We start from the raw sequence: 18,812 nt of genomic DNA, 5'->3' as shown, positions 1-18,812 counted from the left end.
GGGGGGGGGGGGGGGGGCAGCGGGCGGCCAGGGTCGGGCAGATGCCCGGTTTTGCCATATGTGTGGACGCCCATGATCCTCCTGCACTGCTCTAAACAGCTGCACTTTACTTCTGGGAATGCTTTGGGGAATGGGAGTTGGGAGTATACAGATGAACATATAGGTGAAATATATGTAAAGCATGATTGCAGCATGTGGGTATTGTGTGCAAACAAACATTTCTGCTCTCTGCTCGTCCCTCCTCCCTTCTCTGTCCACTCCCTGCCCTCTGTCCATCTTCTCCCCTTCTCTGTGTGTCCACCCCCCTCCCCTTCTCCTGTCCTGCTAGTCATTTCACCCCCGCATGCTTCCCTAGTAAAATTATCCGAGATTCGGATCAAAGATCCGGATCTTTTCAATGATCCGATTCGAATCATCCGGATCATTTAAAAGATCCGAACTTCGCATCTCTAGGCTTCAGTATGACCACGTCTCTGCACGCCACGCCCCTCCCTCCACCTCTGTGTGACGGGCGGGGAAGAGCCTCCGACACGTGGCCACAATCAGCTGGGCTCCGTGTCACGTGATGTGACGAGGTTTCCCCGCGTCACAGCAACATCATCCAAGCCTCGCTTTCGCGAAACTCCTCTTCCTGCAATCACTTTTACGCATGCGCTGCCTTTCCTCTCTATGTAGTGCTGTGGGCGGGGCTTAGCTCCCCTCGGTATAGAGGCGGGTGGATGGCCCAATCAGGCGGCGTTGCGTCATCGGGGGCGGGATCTGGTTGAACACGGCGCGGGAGCTCGGCAGGGAAGATGAGTGATCGGGAGATCCGGCGTGAGTGGCGATATCGGGGCACCTCTATTCACTGACCGCTTATAGGAGATGTGTGACCCGAGACCGGGAGCCCCTCCGCCGGCCCGTCCTGCCCTCCCCCCCCTCCCTGGGGAGCCGATCACACCGATCCGACCACCCATACACCAGCCGTGCCCCTCCCACCCCAGATCTGCTCCTCCCACTCCAGATCTGCCCCTCCCACTCCAGATCTACCCCTCTCTAAGATCTGCCCCCGGGGAGCCGATCACACCACCCCTCCTCCCCCAGATCTGCCCCATATACCCTGTATGATCCACACCCCCTCCCAATACACCAGATCTGCCCAATTTCCCCATATAAGCGGAGCAGTGCATTTGGGCGCTGCTACATTTGGGCGCCACCATAGACTACAATAGGAATCACAATTGAGCAGCGTTCAGCCGAGGTTGCTTAAAAAACACAATAATTCCCCCACTATCCATGTCGGCCTGGAGGGGGAATAGTAATTAAATCGGCCGGACTTGTGCAGAAGCAGGATCAGCTATATACCGCTGTATCCTGCCCCCAAGTCTACCGGCGCCGATTTCATATGTATGCCCCATACACCAGATCTGCCGATCACCCCCCATACATCAGATCTGCCCAATTCCCCCATACACCAGATCTGCCCAATCCCCCTCATACACCAGATCTGCCCAATCCCCCTCATACACCAGATCTGCCCAATTCCCCCATACACCAGATCTGCCCAATCCCCCTCATACACCAGATCTGCCCAATCCCCCTCATACACCAGATCTGCCCAATTCCCCCATACACCAGATCTGCCCAATCCCCCTCATACAGTAGTAATATAATTGGGAGTATACTTTTTTTTTTTACAAAGGAAAAAGGCAAAAAAACCTTTGAGCCCTTTTTGTGGTGATCCACTTTACCCTCAATGATCTTTATGTGTAAATAGAAAGGACCGTCCATAATTCAGAAAAAGAATCAAAAATCTTTATTGACACAAATGCAAATAGGTTCATAAAAAGTCTCTGTAAGGAGCTCCTTGTCTGTACAAATAGTCATCCAAAACAGGGATATAACAATCAGTAGTAGTATAGGCAATGCATTCAGCAATAAATATTTATTTATTGCAATAAGCCTATACTGCTACTGATTGTTATATCCCTGATTTGGATGACTATTTGTACAGACAAGGAGCTCCTTACAGAGACTTTTTATGAACCTATTTGTGTCAATAAAGATTTTTGGTACTACAAGACCTTGCAAGAACTCGTATTTTTCTGCATTATGGTCCTTTCGATCCCCCTCATACACCAGATCTGCCCGATTTCCCCTCCCCCCCCCCCCCCCCCCCCAAAAAAAAAAGATCTGTCTGAATCCGCCCCCATACACTAGATCTAAGAGCACCTATGTTCCCTCTGCTCTCCCCTTAACATTATACCCAACCATGACACAAATGTCTTGGTGAGAAACATACCAACACGGTCTGTTTGTTTACAAAAAATCGTTTTGCTGCCCACATATATTTTATAGTTTATCTAGAACAAATAAAAGTTATGTTTTAGTGCTGTAGGGGCCTATCCCACAAGGGAACATGTATTTGGAGCTAAGAACAGAGGACAGTAACTCACAGCAACCAATTATTATAGATTTATAAAGCGACGACATATCCCAATCAGTGTGAACGCTGTATTAGCTGGTCTCTACCCAGGCAAACTTATGAGGATGTGCTCCTCCTCCCCCTTCCCCAAATTGGAATGATCGCACAGCACCTGACCAATTTGCACCGCACGTTTTAGCTGCAGTGCACCCCCCAAAAAACACCCTCAGTATACCGTCTTTCCCCTAATTTAAGACCTACCCCGAAAGTAAGGCCTCCCTTATATTTCAAGCATGCATGAAATATAAGGCCTACCCCGAAAATAAGGCCTAGCTGGGGGGGGGCGCTGTGTGTATGGGGAGGTGCGTGGACTCTTACCGCACCTCCCTTGTGGCTGCGTCCCCCTCCGTTCCTGGTAATTCCTCCGGTGGCAGCGGCATTGTAATGGATCTGTGAGGGCGCCCTTTGACCTTCACTCAGTACGCCAGGCCGGCTCTGCGCTGGCGCTCTCTTCCTGTCATCATGTGCGCCCGGCAGATGCGTCCCAGGCGCACATTGATTAATCAATGTGCGCCTGGGACGCATCTGCCGGGCGCACATGATGACAGGAAGAGAGCGCCAGCACAGAGCCGGCCTGGCGTACTGAGTAAAGGTCAAAGGGCGCCCTCACAGATCCATTACAATGCCGCTGCCACCGGAGGAATTACCAGGAACGGAGGGGGACGCAGCCACAAGGGAGGTGCGGTAAGAGACCACGCACCTGCCCATACACAAAGCGTCTAGCCCCTCCCACCCCCAAAAATAAGCCCTAGCACACATTTCCTCCCCAAAAAGAATATAAGACAGTGTCTTATATTCGGGGAAAGACGGTAGGTAGCCAGGTACTATTGCCCCCAGTATAGGTTAGCCAGGTACTATTGCCCCCAGTATAGGTTAGCCAGGTACAGTTGCCCCCAGTATAGGTTAGCCAGGTACAGTTCCCCCAGTATAGGTTGGCCAGGTACAGTTGCCCCCAGTATAGGTTAGCCAGGTACAGTTGCCCCCAGTATAGGTTGGCCAGGTACAGTTGTCCCCAGTATAGGTTGGCCAGGTACTATTGCCCCCAGTATAGGTTAGCCAGGTACAGTTGCCCCCAGTATAGGTTAGCCAGGTACAGTTCCCCCAGTATAGGTTGGCCAGGTACAGTTGCCCCCAGTATAGGTTAGCCAGGTACAGTTGCCCCCAGTATAGGTTGGCCAGGTACAGTTGTCCCCAGTATAGGTTGGCCAGGTACAGTTGCCCCCAGTATAGGTTAGCTAGGTACAGTTGCCCCCAGTATAGGTTAGCCAGGTACAGTTGCCCCCAGTATAGGTTGGCCAGGTACAGTTGCCCCCAGTATAGGTTGGCCAGGTACAGTTGTCCCCAGTATAGGTTGGCCAGGTACAGTTGCCCCCAGTATAGGTTAGCTAGGTACAGTTGCCCCCAGTATAGGTTAGCCAGGTACTATTGCCCCCAGTATAGGTTGGCCAGGTACAGTTGCTCCCAGTATACAGTGGTGTGAAAAACTATTTGCCCCCTTCCTAATTTCTTATTCTTTTGCATGTTTTTCACACTTAAATGTTTCTGTTCATCAAAAACCGTTAACTATTAGTCAAAGATAACATAATTGAACACAAAGTGCAGTTTTAAATGATGGTTTTTATTATTTAGTGAGGAAAAAAAACTCAAAACCTACATGGCCCTGTGTGAAAAAGAAATTGCCCCCTGAACCTAATAACTGGTTGGGCCACCCTTAGCAGCAATAACTGCAATCAAGCGTTTGCGATAACTTGCAACGAGTCTTTTACAGCGCTCTGGAGGAATTTTGGCCCACTCATCTTTGCAGAATTGTTGTAATTCAGCTTTATTTGAGGGTTTTCTAGCATGAACCGCCTTTTAAGGTCCTGCCACAACATCTCAATAGGATTCAGGTCAGGGCTTTGACTAGGCCTCTCCAAAGTCTTCATTTTGTTTTTCTTCAGCCATTCAGAGGTGAATTTGCTGGTGTGTTTTGGGTCATTGTCCTGCTGCAGCACCAAAGATCACTTCAGCTTGAGTTGACGAACAGATGGCCGGACATTCTCCTTCAGGATTTTTTGGTAGACAGTAGAATTCATGTTTCCATCTATCACAGCAAGCCTTCCAGGTCCTGAAGCAGCAAAACAACCCCAGACCATCACACTACCACCACCATATTTTACTGTTGGTGTGCTGTTCTTTTGCTGAAATGCTGTGTTACTTCTACGCCAGATGTAACGGGACACGCACCTTCCAAGAAGTTCAACTTTTGTCTCGTCGGTCCACAAGGTATTTTCCCAAACGTCTTGGCAATCATTGAGATGTTTTTTAGCAAAATTGAGACGAGCCTTAATGTTCTTTTTGCTTAAAAGTGGTTTGCGCCTTGGATATCTGCCATGCAGGCCGTTTTTGCCCAGTCTCTTTCTTATGGTGGAGTCGTGAACACTGACCTTAATTGAGGCAAGTGAGGCCTGCAGTTCTTTAGATGTTGTCCTGGGGTCTTTTGTGGCCTCTCGGATGAGTTTTCTCTGCGCTCTTGGGGTAATTTTGGTCGGCCGGCCGGCCGGCCACTCCTGGGAAGGTTCATCACTGGTCCATGTTTTTGCCATTTGTGGATAATTGCTCTCACTGTGGTTTGCTGGAGTCCCAAAGCTTTAGAAATAGCTTTATTACCTTTACCAGACTGATAGATCTCAATTATTTTTGTTTTCTCATTTGTTCCTGAATTTCTTTGGATCTTGGCATGATGTCTAGCTTTTGAGGTGCTTTTGGTCTACTTCTCTGTGTCAGATAGCTCCTATTTAAGTGATTTCTTGATTGAAACAGGTGTGGCAGTAATCAGGTCTGGGGGTGACTACAGAAATTGAACTCAGGTGTGATAAACCACAGTTAAGTTATTTTTTAACATGGGGGGCAATCACTTTTTCACACAGGGCCATGTAGATTTGGAGTTTTTTTTCTCGCTAAATAATAAAAACCGTCATTTAAAACTGCATTTTGTGTTCAATTATGTTATCTTTGACTAATAGTTAACGGTTTTTGATGAGCAGAAACATTTAAGTGTGACAAACATGCAAAAGAATAAGAAATCAGGAAGGGGGCAAATAGTTTTTCACACCACTGCAGGTTAGCCAGGTACAGTTGCCCCCAGTATAGGTTAGCCAGGTACAGTTGCTCCTAATATAAGTTAGCCAGGTATAGTTGCCCCCAGTATAGGTTAGCCAGGTACAGTTGCCCCCAGTATAGGTTAGCCAGGTACAGTTGCCCCCAGTATAGGTTAGCCAGGTACAGTTGCCCCCAGTATAGGTTGGCCAGGTACAGTTGTCCCCAGTATAGGTTGGCCAGGTACAGTTGTCCCCAGTATAGGTTGGCCAGGTACAGTTGCCCCCAGTATAGGTTAGCCAGGTACAGTTGCCCCCAGTTTAGGTTAGCCAGGTACAGTTCCCCCAGTAAAGGTAGCTAGGTACAGTTGCCCCCAGTATAGGTTAGCCAGGTACAGTTGCCCCCAGTATAGGTTAGCCAGGTACAGTTGCCCCCAGTATAGGTTAGCCAGGTACAGTTGCCCCAGTATAGGTTAGCCAGGTACAGTTGCCCCCAGTACAGGTAGCCAGGTACAGTTGCCCCCAGTATAGGTTGGCCAGGTATAGTTGCCCCCAGTATAGGTTAGCCAGGTACAGTTGCCCCCAGTATAGGTTGGCCAGGTATAGTTGCCCCCAGTATAGGTTGGCCAGGTACAGTTGTCCCCAGTATAGGTTGGCATGGTACAGTTGCCCCCAGTATAGGTTGGCCAGGTACAGTTGCCCCCAGTATAGGTTGGCCAGGTACAGTTGCCCCCAGTATAGTTTGGCCAGGTACAGTTGCCCCCAGTATAGGTTAGCCAGGTACAGTTGCCCCCAGTATAGGTTAGCTAGGTACAGTTGCCCCCAGTATAGGTTAGCCAGGTACAGTTGCCCCCAGTATAGGTTGGCCAGGTACAGTTGCCCCCAGTATAGGTTGGCCACGTACAGTTGCCCCCAGTGTAGGTTTGCCAGGTACAGTTGCCCCCAGTATAGGTTCGCCAGACACTCTCTTCCCTTCCTGTTTCCACCTGGCGCTGTCCCCAGACTTCTGCCGCCTGAGGAAGTCTCCTCACTTGGCATCATGTGCGGACCGGGCCTGCCTCTGCCGGCTGGTTTACCCATACCGGGATCTCCATAAGCTGGCAGAGCTCTGGGTCTTTGCCTTGAGCTGACCTTATATCTAATCCCAGACCACACAATCCTCATTATCCCAGCCCGGATCGCACAGTGGGCATTGCTGGGTTACTGGTCTGGCCTCTATGCACAGCTTGTTAGGCCAGAGGTTCTCAAACTTTTCCGGGTGAAGGCACCCTTGGCGATTTTGAAAATGTTTTGAGGCACCCCTATGGGGTATCGATCTACTGTCGCTCCCCCACTGCGTCTGACAGACACCCCCTCCCCCCCCCACACGCACTTCAACCACGAGAGAGGATCCTTCCTGATCAGTGTCACTATCCGCAATAATTCCCCCACAACAAACAGCATCGCCAGTTACATTACACACAGCCCTACCACACACTATCCCCCATCACAAGCCCCTCTCTACCTCACAGAAAAGGCACATTTATCCTTCAGAACCACTCGTCACCCCCACACATACACGGTGGTCATCATTACAGTCACATTTCCCACAACAGTCAGAGGGCAAAAGAATTACACAGCCCCTCCTCCAGTAACATCACATGTGTAGCCCGAGAGCAATCACTTCCCTCACCAGGAAACAACACCTGTGGGGCCTTAAGGTGGCCACTAATGATCCCATTTCTAGCGAAAAATCGTTTGAGCGATCAGAAATTCTGATTGGAAGTGAAATCGTTCACTACACCATCAACGAACCAATATTTGCTCTCTATCTGTCACAACCAACAAGAAAATCCAAATTTTGGTTCTACGAAAATCCAATCGGACGACTGCTTTTAATAATCGTTTGTAATTGTTTGCGCCCATCAACAGAGATTATTTACAACCAATCCGATCCGAATTTCTGATCGCTCAAACGATTTTTCAATAGAAATTGGAATGTTAGTGGCCACCTTTAGAGGAACCCCTCCCCCTGTCAGGTAACTGGGGGATGCTTCTTCTCTGGACAGGTTTAAAAAAAGGCTAAAAGCTCACCTCTTCTCCTTTTAAGACTGTATAACGCAGGTCACATCGCTTTGAGTCTCCAGGGAGAAAAACGTTATAAAAATATTATTGTTATTGTTATCATGTGTGGGGCCTGAGAGTATCACCATATCCCCCCCCCCCCCCCCCAACCGTTAGAAATATGTGTGCGGCCCTTTACCATGCTACCCGTGCTCCCCCGACCTTCTCCTTCCCGCCCCAGGGGCAGGTGAGGATGCTTACTTTGCACTGGCTGGAGAAGGTAGGCAGAGTCCATAAGTGGCACGGTTGGCTCTACTCGTAGGATTTTTTTGACGGCGCATTTTTTTTTTTTTTTTTGTCAAACATGGCCGCCGATTGCTGTGCTCTGCCCCGACTCACAGCGATGTGGGGCTCTCATTGGTCCGCTGCTCTCTACTGTGTGCGGATACAATACACTCTACTGTATCCACTCACAGGAGGCAGCAGCGGACCAATCAGAGCTCCACATATTTGATCTCAAAGGTTTTTTTTCTCTGAAAAAAAAAAAAAAAAACATGCCGTCTAAAAATCCTACCTGTATAAACACACAGCAGGGCAGAGCGCGGCGCCCCTGGGAAGTGTCCGTGGTGCACAAGGGCGCTGCAGCTCCCACTTTGAGAACCGCTGTGTTAGGCCCCATTCACACTTGCGGTTCGAGTCCGCAAGTGTCCAGGGGTCTGGGTCCGGGGGCCGCAAAGAGACCGTACGGGTCTCTGCGGTGGCCACAAGTTGCGCCGGATGCATGTATCAGTTCCGACTACAATAAAGTAGCCGGAACTAGATACATTGCAGTGCCAGAAAGGCACCGCAAGCATGGGGGATACCGGCGTGTAGTCCGGGCCCCCCAAGTGGCATAGGACCGGTGCTGGAAGCATCCGGTCCTATTGCCAGTGTGATGAGAAACATCCGTTTCCCATTGCACAGCATCGCCGCATGCGAAGGGTCAGGATCCGGCCCGGGTCCGCAGCCGCACCGGGACGGACTGAAAAATAGCGCATGTTGGAAAAAAAGCCGGACTGTCCCGGAGCTGCGTTCCCGGATCCGGACGGCGCACAAGTGTAAATGGATACATTGATTAACAATGTATCCATTCACCATCCGCTGTGTACGGAGCGTTCCGGGTCCGGGGAAGCCGGACCTGGAACACTAATGTGAACCCGGCCTTAGGCAATCGCTCTGCACACAGCCGCTCCCCCGCCAGTATATAGCTGAATGAGGAAAACCCCCTCACTATTGCCTGTGATGAGCAGTTCCGCTAGAATCTCAGGCTTACAAATACAAAAGATTTTTACAATCCATTTTTTTTAAAGAGAACCGGAGGTGGGTTCTAAGAGGCTGGGTCTGCCTATACAGCCCAGCCTCTGTTGCTATGTAGTGTCCCCCCAGGCTCCCCCTGCGCTCTGCTATGCCCCCATAAATCACAGCCGCGCTGTCGACATGCAGCATGTCACAGCGGGCTGTGTTTACCTATGTAGTGTCAGTCTCGCCGCTCCCCCGCCTCCTGCATAGTTCCGGTCCCCATTTTGCAAAAAGGGTGTGTGCATCAATACCAAGTGAACCCTTAAATACCTGGCTTAGCAGATGAGGCCTAATTAGCTTATTAACTGAGGCATAGCTCCAGCAAATCTGCATTCGCTTTCACATGCCAGGATTTGCAGGGTTTTGCCAACTAATTCACCGTAAAATGTTTGCCCTGCGGGGGATTAGTTTGCGCAGCATTTAGCACTTATCCAGGATCGCCACGTGGAGGCCCCCCCAGGATCCCAGGAAAAGGGGGGCCAACAGGGCACTCCAAGCACCCTCACTGCTCAGAGACCCTGCAGCCGCCCCCCGGGGGGAGGCTGAGAAGTGCAGGCGCCCCCCCCCCCCCAAGCGCTGCCACCGCCAGAGAGATCTGCCCCCACCCGCCTCCCAAAGGATAGGACCTACCTTATTTCGTACTGCGTCCAAGTGCATTATTATGCCAGGCCAAATGTGCGCAACTTGGGAGCACTACGAAGGGGGGGAGTGGAACAGAGGTCACCCCAAGCCAGGTAAAGCTCAGGTGTGACTCTACAGCTCCACACCCCAATGGGGAAGCAGGCTGCAGACAGCGCTTAGAGAGGGTCATCCACCACCTGCCTCCAGAAGAAAGAAACAAACAACATTTTGCAAAAAGGGTATGTGCATCAATCACCAAGTGAACCCTTAAATACCTGGCTTAGCAGATGAGGCCTAATTAGCTTATTAACTGAGGCATAGCTCCAGCAAATCTGCATTCGCTTTCACATGCCAGGATTTGCAGGGTTTTGCCAACTAATTCACCGCAAAAATGTTTGCCCTGCGCCGCATTTAGCACTTATCCAGGATCGCCACGTGGAACCCCCCCCCAGGATCCCAATCCAATCAGCGGGGATGGAAGGGACGTGGGCGGGGACCGGAGCGGAGCTGTGTACGAGGCGGGGGAGCAGCGAGAGTGAAGAGTGACACTACATAGGTAAACACAGCCTGCTGCGTGTCGACAGCGCGGCTGTGATTTATGGGGGCATAGCAGAGCGCAGGGGGAGCACTACATAGCAACAGAGGCTGGGCAGTATAGGCATCCCAGCCTCTGTGTGCGGATATCCTTCTTAGAAACCACCTTGGGTTCTCTTTAAATAAACTAGCTGTGCAGGGGTTAATTCAAAGTTCCTGTTTCCATAACTGTGACGCAATAGCTCTGCTCACCCTGTGCAATAATGAGTGTACTGGTTATACTGCATTGTAAAGCTTTCACTTTCATTTCTCCTCCCCTACTGCAGTGATGGCGTCTGCTGATCTGAGCGAGGAGCTGGAGTGTCCCATCTGTCTGGCCATTTATACAGATCCTGTAAGCCTGAGATGTGGTCACAACTTCTGCCGGGTCTGTATTGATCGTGTGCTGGACTCACAGGAGGGGTCTGCAGGTTATTTCTGTCCTGAATGTAGAAAGAGGTTCAAGGAGCGGCCTGGATTGCAGACAAACATCGCTCTGAGGAACATAGCAGAGCGTTTCCTGTCTACTCAGCCAGATCAGGAGGCATCCGGAGTCCACTGTACTTACTGTATCCATTCTCCTGTACCTGCTGTTATGTCCTGTCTGCACTGTGACGCTTCTATGTGTGATAATCACCTGAGAGTCCACAGCAAGGCACCAGAACACGTCTTATGTGCCCCCACCACCTCCCCGGAGACCAGGAAATGCTCCGTCCATAAGGAAATACTGAAGTATTACTGCACTGAGGACGCTGCCTGTGTCTGTGTGTCCTGCTGTGTGTTCGGGGGACATGTAGGACATAAGGTGATGTCACTGCAGGAGGCCTCTGAGGAGAAGAAGAAGAAGCTGAGAAATGATCTGCAGACACTGATGGCAGAGAAAGAGGAGGCTGAGAAAAGAGTCCAGAGTCTGGAGGAAGGCAGGAGAAAAGCACAAGAAAAAGCAGCTGGTGAGACAGAGAGAGTCACTGCCCTGTTTAGTGATCTCAGGAGACGGCTGGAGGAGCTGGAGAAGAGAGTCCTGAGTGACATCACAAGGCAGGCAGAGATGATGTCACAATCCTATGATGACATCATCAGACGGCTGGAGATAAAGGAGGAGCTGTCCAGGAAGATGCGTCACATTGAGGAGCTGTGTAACATGACTGATCCACTGACTGTCTTACAGGAATCACACACAGGTGACTTGTGTGACACGGAGGACAGACATGATAAGCAGCTCCATGATGGAAGGGATCTGGATGTGGCCGGCATCTCACATACATTACACACAGGACTGGCTGATATCCTGTCTGGAGTAATTGTGCAGAAACATAAAGACACACAGGCCATGCCCCCACTATCCAGGCCACGCCCCCAACCCTCCCCCACCGCACAACACACACAGCGCCAGGCTGGGGGGACACATATTGGGGCTGCACAGCAAACATCAGGGCTGCCAGTGTATGCAGACATATTACTGGATGTAAACACAGCTAGTAATTGGCTACATATATCAGATGACAGGAAAACTGCATCCTGGTCACCTACAGTGCAGAACCGCCCAGTAACACCAGAGAGATTTTACTATCCTCAGGTGTTGAGCAGCCGGAGTTTCTCCTCAGGGCGACATTACTGGGAAGTGGATGTTGGGAGATCAGACAGCTGGAGAGTTGGGATGTGTTACCCCAGTATGGCCAGGAGGGGAGAGCAGTCACTGATTGGAGAGAATAACAAGTCCTGGGGTTTGTACAGGGGGGATGATCTGTACTTAGTGATACATGACAGGGAAGAGATTGAGTTACCTGATGGGATCCCCAGTGATAGAGTCAGGATATATCTGGATTATGAGGCTGGGCAGGTCTCCTTTTATGCCCTGTGTGACCCCATCAGACACCTCCACACCTTCACTGCCACCTTCACTGAGCCCCTCCATGCTGGGCTATGTGTATGGGAAGGTTGTATAAAGATATCTGGGGGGAGTCAGGGGAAGTGAGAGCTCCGCCCACTGGTGACATCACAGGGAGAGGATTGTGATTAGCTTTTTATCTCACAAATACTTGCTAGCTATCTCTGATTTCCCAGGCGAAAAAACCCTTACAAGGCATGGTCCAATTAGCCCCAAAAGGGAAAAATTCCTTCCCGACTCCAGATGACAATCAGATAAAATCCCTGGATCAACATCATTAGGCCTTACCTAGTAATTGTAGCCATGGATGTCATTCAGTGCAAGGAAAGCATCTAAGCCCCCTTTAAATGCAGGTATAGAGTTTGCCATAAGTACTTCCTGTGGCAATGCATTCCACATCTTAATCACTCTTACTGTAAAGAACCCTTTCCTAAATAAATGGCTAAAACGTTTTTCCTCCATGCGCAGATCATGTCCTGTAGTCCTTTGAGAAGACTTAGGGACAAAAAGCTCATCCGCCAAGCTATTATATTGCCCTCTGATGTATTTATACATGTTAACCACTTGAGGACCGTGGGCTTTACCAGGCACTTTTTTTCCATTCAGACCACTGCAGCTTTCACGGTTTATTGCTCGCTTATACAACCTACCACCTAAATGAATTTTGGCTCCTTTTCTTGTCACTAATAAAGCTTTCTTTTGGTGCTATTTGATTGCTGCTGCGAGTTTTACTTTTTATTATATTCATCAAAAAAGACATGAATTTTGTCAAAAAAATGATTTTTTTAACTTTTTGTTCTGACATTTTTCAAATAAAGTATAATTTCTGTATACATGCAGCACGAAAAATGTGGACAAACATGTTTTTGATTAAAAAAAAACCATTCAGCCTATATTTATTGGTTTGGGTAAAACTTATAGCATTTACAAACTATGGTGCAAAAAGTGAATTTTCCCATTTTCAAGCATCTCTGACTATTCTGACCACCTGTCATGTTTCATGAGGGGCTAGAATTCCAGGATAGTATAAATACCCCCCAAATGACCCCATGTTATACTCACCAAGCTTCCGTCAGGCCTGTTGCAAATCGGGCTTCTGCTCGCGCCATTTGACCTGTCTGTACCAGGGTGTAACGCCGTACGGCGTGACGCGTACGTATTCTCGCGCACGCGCATCTCTGGCCGTATCTGCGCGGGGCATTGCGGACAATAATACGCATGCGCAATATAATAGTGTTGCATGTACGCATGCGCGTAGTAAGACGTACCGCTGTACGCATGCGCGATGCGTATCAATCGGCGCCAAAGGCCCTATTTAAACCCCATCTGTTTGTCAGTTCAGTGCTGTCTGTTTGTGCAGCTTGTGGTACCTGTTACGCTGCTCGTCTGATTACTGATTGACTTCCTGTTACCGAACCTTGGCTTATCCTGACTACGATTGAACTCCGCCTTTCCTGACTCCTTGGCTTTTACCCGTATTGCTTGAACTCTGCCGGCCTCGACCTCTGCTTGTTACCCGCTTCTGACTGAACTCCGCCTGCCCTGATCCCGGACCATCTGACTACTCTTCTGCCTGCTGATTCTGTACCTCGCACTGGTTACTTGCTCTACAACGCAGTATCATCTGTTCTCCGAGTCACTGTTGAATCTTCTTAAGCGCCAACTGGTGGACACTAGGCAGCAAAGTTCCACTACCCCCTCCTGGGGTTGTGGTCCTGCTTCCCCCTCAAGGGGTCGTGGGTGAAGACCCGTGGTCACTTAGACTCTGTGCTTAGAAGGTTCTGCTCTCAGTGGCAAGGTCAACAGCCTCCAGTAACTGCAACACCCCATTTTGGAAAGAAGACATCCCAAAGTATTCACTGAGAGGCATAGTGAGTTCATAGAAGATATTATTTTTTTGTCACAAGTTAGCGGAAAATGACACTTTGTGACAAAAAAAAAAAAAGTTTCCATTTCTTCTAACTTGCGACAAAAAAAAAATGAAATCTGCCACGGACTCACCATGCCCCTCTCTGAATACCTTGAAGTGTCTACTTTCCAAAATGGGGTCATTTGTGGGGTGTGTTTACTGTCCTGACATTTTGGGGGGTGCTAAATTGTAAGCACCCCTGTAAAGCCTAAAGGTGCTCATTGGACTTTAGACCCCTTAGCGCAGTTAGGCTGCAAAAAAGTGCCACACATGTGGTATTGCCGTACTCAGGAGAAGTAGTATAATGTGTTTTGGGGTGTATTTTTACACATACCCATGCTGGGTGGGAGAAATATCTCTGTAAATGACAATTGTTTGATTTTTTTTTTACACACAATTGTCCATTTACAGAGATCTTTCTCACACTCAGCAGGGGTATGTGTAAAAATACACCCCAAAACACATTATACTACTTCTACTGACTACTGAGTACGGCAATACCACATGTGTGGCACTTTTTTGCAGCCTAACTGCGCTAAGGGGCCCAAAGTCCAATGAGTACGTTTAGGATTTCACAGGTCATTTTGCGACATTTGGTTTCAAGACTACTCCTCACGGTTTAGGAGTATGGTGAGTTCATAGAAGATTTTTTTTTTTTGTCACGGTAGCGGAAATTGATTTGTATTGTTTTTTTTCCACAAAGTGTCACTTTCCGCTAACTTGTGACGAAAAATAAAATCTTCTATGAACTCACCATAGTCCTAACAGAATACCTTGGGGTGTCTTCTTTCTAAAATGGGGTCATTTGTGGGGTTCCTATACTGCCCTGGCATTTTAGGGGCCCTAAACCGTGAGGAGTAGTCTGGAAATCAAATGCCGCAAAATGACCTGTGAAATCCTAAAGGTACTCATTGGACTTTAAGCCCCTTAGCGCAGTTAGGGTGCAAAAAACTGCCACACATGTGGTATCGCCGTACTCGGGAGAAGTAGTATACAGGAAAATTGATACTTACCTTGTAATTTTCCTTTCCTGGTGCATCTCCATGTCGGCATACTACTGGGTTAGCTCCGCCCCTCTAACCCCTATAGGACCAATTAAAAAATGATATAAATATGGTCCCTACCCCTTCCACCGCATTCTTATAATTTAGATCTCAGACACGATGGACCAGGGTGGGACGTATGCCGACATGGAGATGCACCAGGAAAGGAAAATTACAGGTAAGTATCAATTTTCCTGTTTCCCTGGTGCCTCCATGTCGGCATACTAATGGGATTTGCATAGTAGAAAAAACGAGACCAAACGGGTGGGTGCTATCAACAATTATTTATGTACTGCAGATAAAACACTCCTTCCAAATTTTACAGAAGTTAGCAGAGCTGGATTCACTCTGTAGTGATTTATAAACGTGTTAGGCGATGACCAATTTGCTGCTTTACAAATCTCTAGTAACGAGACTCCCGATGCCGCTGCCCAGGAAGAGGAGACACTCCTTGTTGAATGTGCTGAGGTAGACGAAGGTGCTTCTGACCCTCTGGCTCTATAGGCTTCTTTGATCAAACGTACCAGCCATGCTGCTATGGTCCTAATGGCGACTTCCTTGCCTTTCCTTGGGCCTGCTGGATTCACCAGTAGATGGTCTGAGTTTCGAAATGAACTGGTCATTTGTAGATACCATTGTAGCCATCTAGCTACATCTAATGGATGACCATTAGGAAAACTTTCTTCCGCAGGAAAAGTCGGCAGTGTCCATTCCTGATTCAAGTGTTTAACTGACACAACTTTGGGGAGAAACCCAGACATTGGTCTTAAAACCACTCTGTCCTGGAAGAAGTTTAAGAAGGGTTCTTTCCAACCCAAAGCTCTTATTTCTGACACTCTTCTTCCTGATGATATTGCAATCAGAAAGGCCATTTTTAAAGTCATATTCCATATCGAGCAGCTTTCTGGAGGTTCAAATATTCCTGACGACAAGTACTCGAGAAGCAAAGGAATGTCCCAACTTGGACATACCTTCTGTAATGGAGGTCTCAATTTCATGATTGCCTGAAAAAACTGCTGCACCAATCTGTGTGATGCCAGTTGAGACCCAACCAATGCTGATATTGCTGATATTTGTACTCTGAGTTTTCTTACATTCAGCCCTATGTCAAAGCCTGTTTGTAGAAAATCCAAAATGTGTGGTACTGAGGGAACAAGATAATCCATATTCTTCTGTAAAGAGAAGTCAATGAACTTTCTCCACACTCTATAGTAGGTCTTATTTGTGGAAGATTTTCTTGCCTTCAATAATGTTTCTGCCACCGTCTGTGAAAATCCAGCCTTTAATAAATTTTCCCTCTCAATCTCCACGCAGTCAATGACATTCTTTGAAGTTGCTGATGTCTCAGATCTCCTTGTGATAAGAGGTCCGGTAACCGAGGAAGCCTCCAATGTGGAGCCACTGACATCTTGAGAAGTAGCGGAAACCAGGGCCTTTTCGGCCAGAATGGAGTTACTACTATAGCCTCTACTTTCTCCCCCTGTAGTCTGTTCAGGAACCTCAAGATAAGCGGAGTTGGGGGAAAGGCATAGATCATATTCGCCTTCCAAGCCTGAGTCATAGCATCCACTCCCTCCGCCTTCTTGGACGGGAATCTGGAGAAGAACCTGGGCAACTGGGAATTCATATCTGAAGCTAATAGATCCAGCTGAGGCAACCCCCATTTGTGAACCAACATCTGGAAAATCTCTTTCTTCAACATCCATTCGTTGCTCTTGACCAGGTTCCTGGACAGAAAGTCTGCTCGAGTATTCTGCATCCCTGGGATGTATATGGCTCTCAGTGCTAACAGATTCTTCTCTGCCCACTGCATGAGTGGCTCTACCTCCTTCATCAGGGATCTGCTCCTGGTTCCCCCTTGCTTTTGTACATAGGCCACTGCCGCCTTGTTGTCCATTTGTATGCACACTGCTTGACCTTTCAAGATATGGGCAAAGGCCTGAGTCGCTCTGTATGCTGCTCTCAATTCCAGAATGTTGGACACTACATCCTTCTGTAGAGAACTCCACCTGCCTTGAGCCCAATTGTCCATGCAATGTGCTCCCCAGCCCATCCTGCTGGCGTCTGACGTAACAATGATTCAATGATATGGAGACAACTGATTGGCATTGCACAAATTCTGACGTTGCATCCACCACAGAAGGGACATCCTGACTTGATGTGATATCTTGATTGATTGTGTCATTGAGTGATGGTTCCATTGACTCAAGAATAACTCTTGTAGAGGCCTCATGTGCCATCTGCTCCACTTTACCATTAGTATGGCTGATGACATCAGTCCTAGTATATGTAGACATGTTCTTGCCGTTACTGAGTGTTGATGGAGCATCCATCTCCCTTTGTGAATCAAGTCGTGAAGTTTTGTTTCTGGTAGGGACACAGAATCTTCCACCGTATTGAAGACTGCGCCTAAGTAGATCAGTATTCTGCTTGGTTGGAACTGACTTTTTTTGTTGTTGATGACCCAACCCAAGCTGGAAAGAAAGGTAGCCACTTTCATTGAGTCTTTTAGTAAATCCTCTCTGGATCTTGCCACTACCAAGATGTCGTCCAGGTAATGATGCACCTTTATTCCTTGTGTTCTCAAACTGGCTATTGCTGATACTAGGACCTTTGTAAATGTTTGCGGTGAGGTTGAAAGTCCGAACGGCAGCGAACAGAACTGCAGATGGGTATCCCCTAGAGAGAATCTTAGGAATTTTTGATATTGGTGATGTATGGGCACATGATAATAGGCATCCTGAAGGTCTATGGACATTAGCCAGTCTCCCGGAGATACCGCCAGAATTATTGACTGTAATGACTCCATTTTGAACCTGGGCACCCTTATCGATTTGTTTAGATATTTCAGATCTATCACCGGTCTGAATCCTCCCGACTTCTTCCTTACCATAAATAGAGGGGAGTAGATCCCCTTGAACCTTTCTGAAGTTGGAACCGGTAATACTACTTTCTGAGATATTAGTGATTGAACATATTGTAGCAACACTTGCTTCTTCTCCTGATCTGCAGGGATTCTTGTAGGAACCCATCTGTCTTGTGGTACTTCTCGAAAAGTCCATTTGTGCCCATTCTTTATCACCGAATACACCCATGGATCCTGGATTTTTTTCCGCCCAGACCTTGATGAAAGACCTTAGCCTTGACCCCTCTGTCACTGTCTGGGCGGGCGCACCTTCAAAAAGGCTGCTTTTGTTGACCTCCAGGCTTGACTGATGTCTTTAGGGATCTTGCCAGGTTTGCTTGGGTGCTTTTCCAATTCTTCCTAAATGACCTTCCTGGTCTGTAACTTTTGGCATCTGAAAATTTGTTTGTTGGATGTCTTTTCGTATTCGGATAATTTTTTCTTGGTGGTCTATCTTGTGGTAGAAGTCCTGATTTGCCGCCCGTTACTCTTGTAATTGCTTTATCCATCTCTTTCCCGAACAGGGAGGAACCATCAAAGGGTATCTTCACCCAACTTTGTTTCGATCCCATGTCTGCATGCCAATGCTTCAGCCACAATGCCCTCTTGGCTGTCACCGAGCCTAGCATCACCCTGGCTGCTGCCCTTAAGGTGTCCATTGCGGCCTCACTGATGAAATCAGCCGAAAGTTTTAGATCATCTAGGGCTGAAATAATTTCTGCTCCATCAACTCCTTTTTCAATTGCTCCTTCTATATTGGAAATCCAAACATTCAGCGCCCTTCCAACCGAAGTCAACGCTATGGCTGGTTTACAGATTTGACCCGTTGTCAGATAGATCTTTTTCAAATCGTTATCGATTCTCCTATCAAGAACATCCTGGAATGTTACTGTATTCTCCATTGGTAAGGTAACGTGCTTCATTAATCTGGAAAGGGATGCGTCAATTGTC

At 48.2% G+C, this 18,812-nt stretch overlaps 1 protein-coding gene across 1 annotated transcript; it reads left to right on the top strand.

Moving 5' to 3' along the window:
• Positions 1–759: 759 nt before the first annotated feature.
• Positions 760–12,712, top strand: LOC137519265 (E3 ubiquitin/ISG15 ligase TRIM25-like). The gene is made up of 2 exons (XM_068238162.1): positions 760–816; positions 10,404–12,712. The coding sequence occupies exons 1-2, from the start codon at positions 795–797 to the stop codon at positions 12,089–12,091; spliced, it is 1,710 nt and encodes a 569-aa protein (XP_068094263.1). The 5' UTR covers positions 760–794; the 3' UTR covers positions 12,092–12,712.
• Positions 12,713–18,812: the final 6,100 nt, after the last annotated feature.

Source organism: Hyperolius riggenbachi, chromosome 5, assembly GCF_040937935.1.
Source record: "Hyperolius riggenbachi isolate aHypRig1 chromosome 5, aHypRig1.pri, whole genome shotgun sequence".
In the NCBI taxonomy this organism is placed as follows: domain Eukaryota; kingdom Metazoa; phylum Chordata; class Amphibia; order Anura; family Hyperoliidae; genus Hyperolius; species Hyperolius riggenbachi.
The sequence above is the reverse complement of the archived record's forward strand: the minus strand, read 5'-3'. Positions and strand labels throughout refer to the sequence as shown.

Coding starts and splice junctions, on each gene's coding strand:
- LOC137519265 (XM_068238162.1), top strand. CDS start 795: ATGAGTGATCGGGAGATCCGGC. Junction 817..10,403: donor GAGTGATCGGGAGATCCGGC/GTGAGTGGCGAT, acceptor CCCCTACTGCAG/TGATGGCGTCTGCTGATCTG.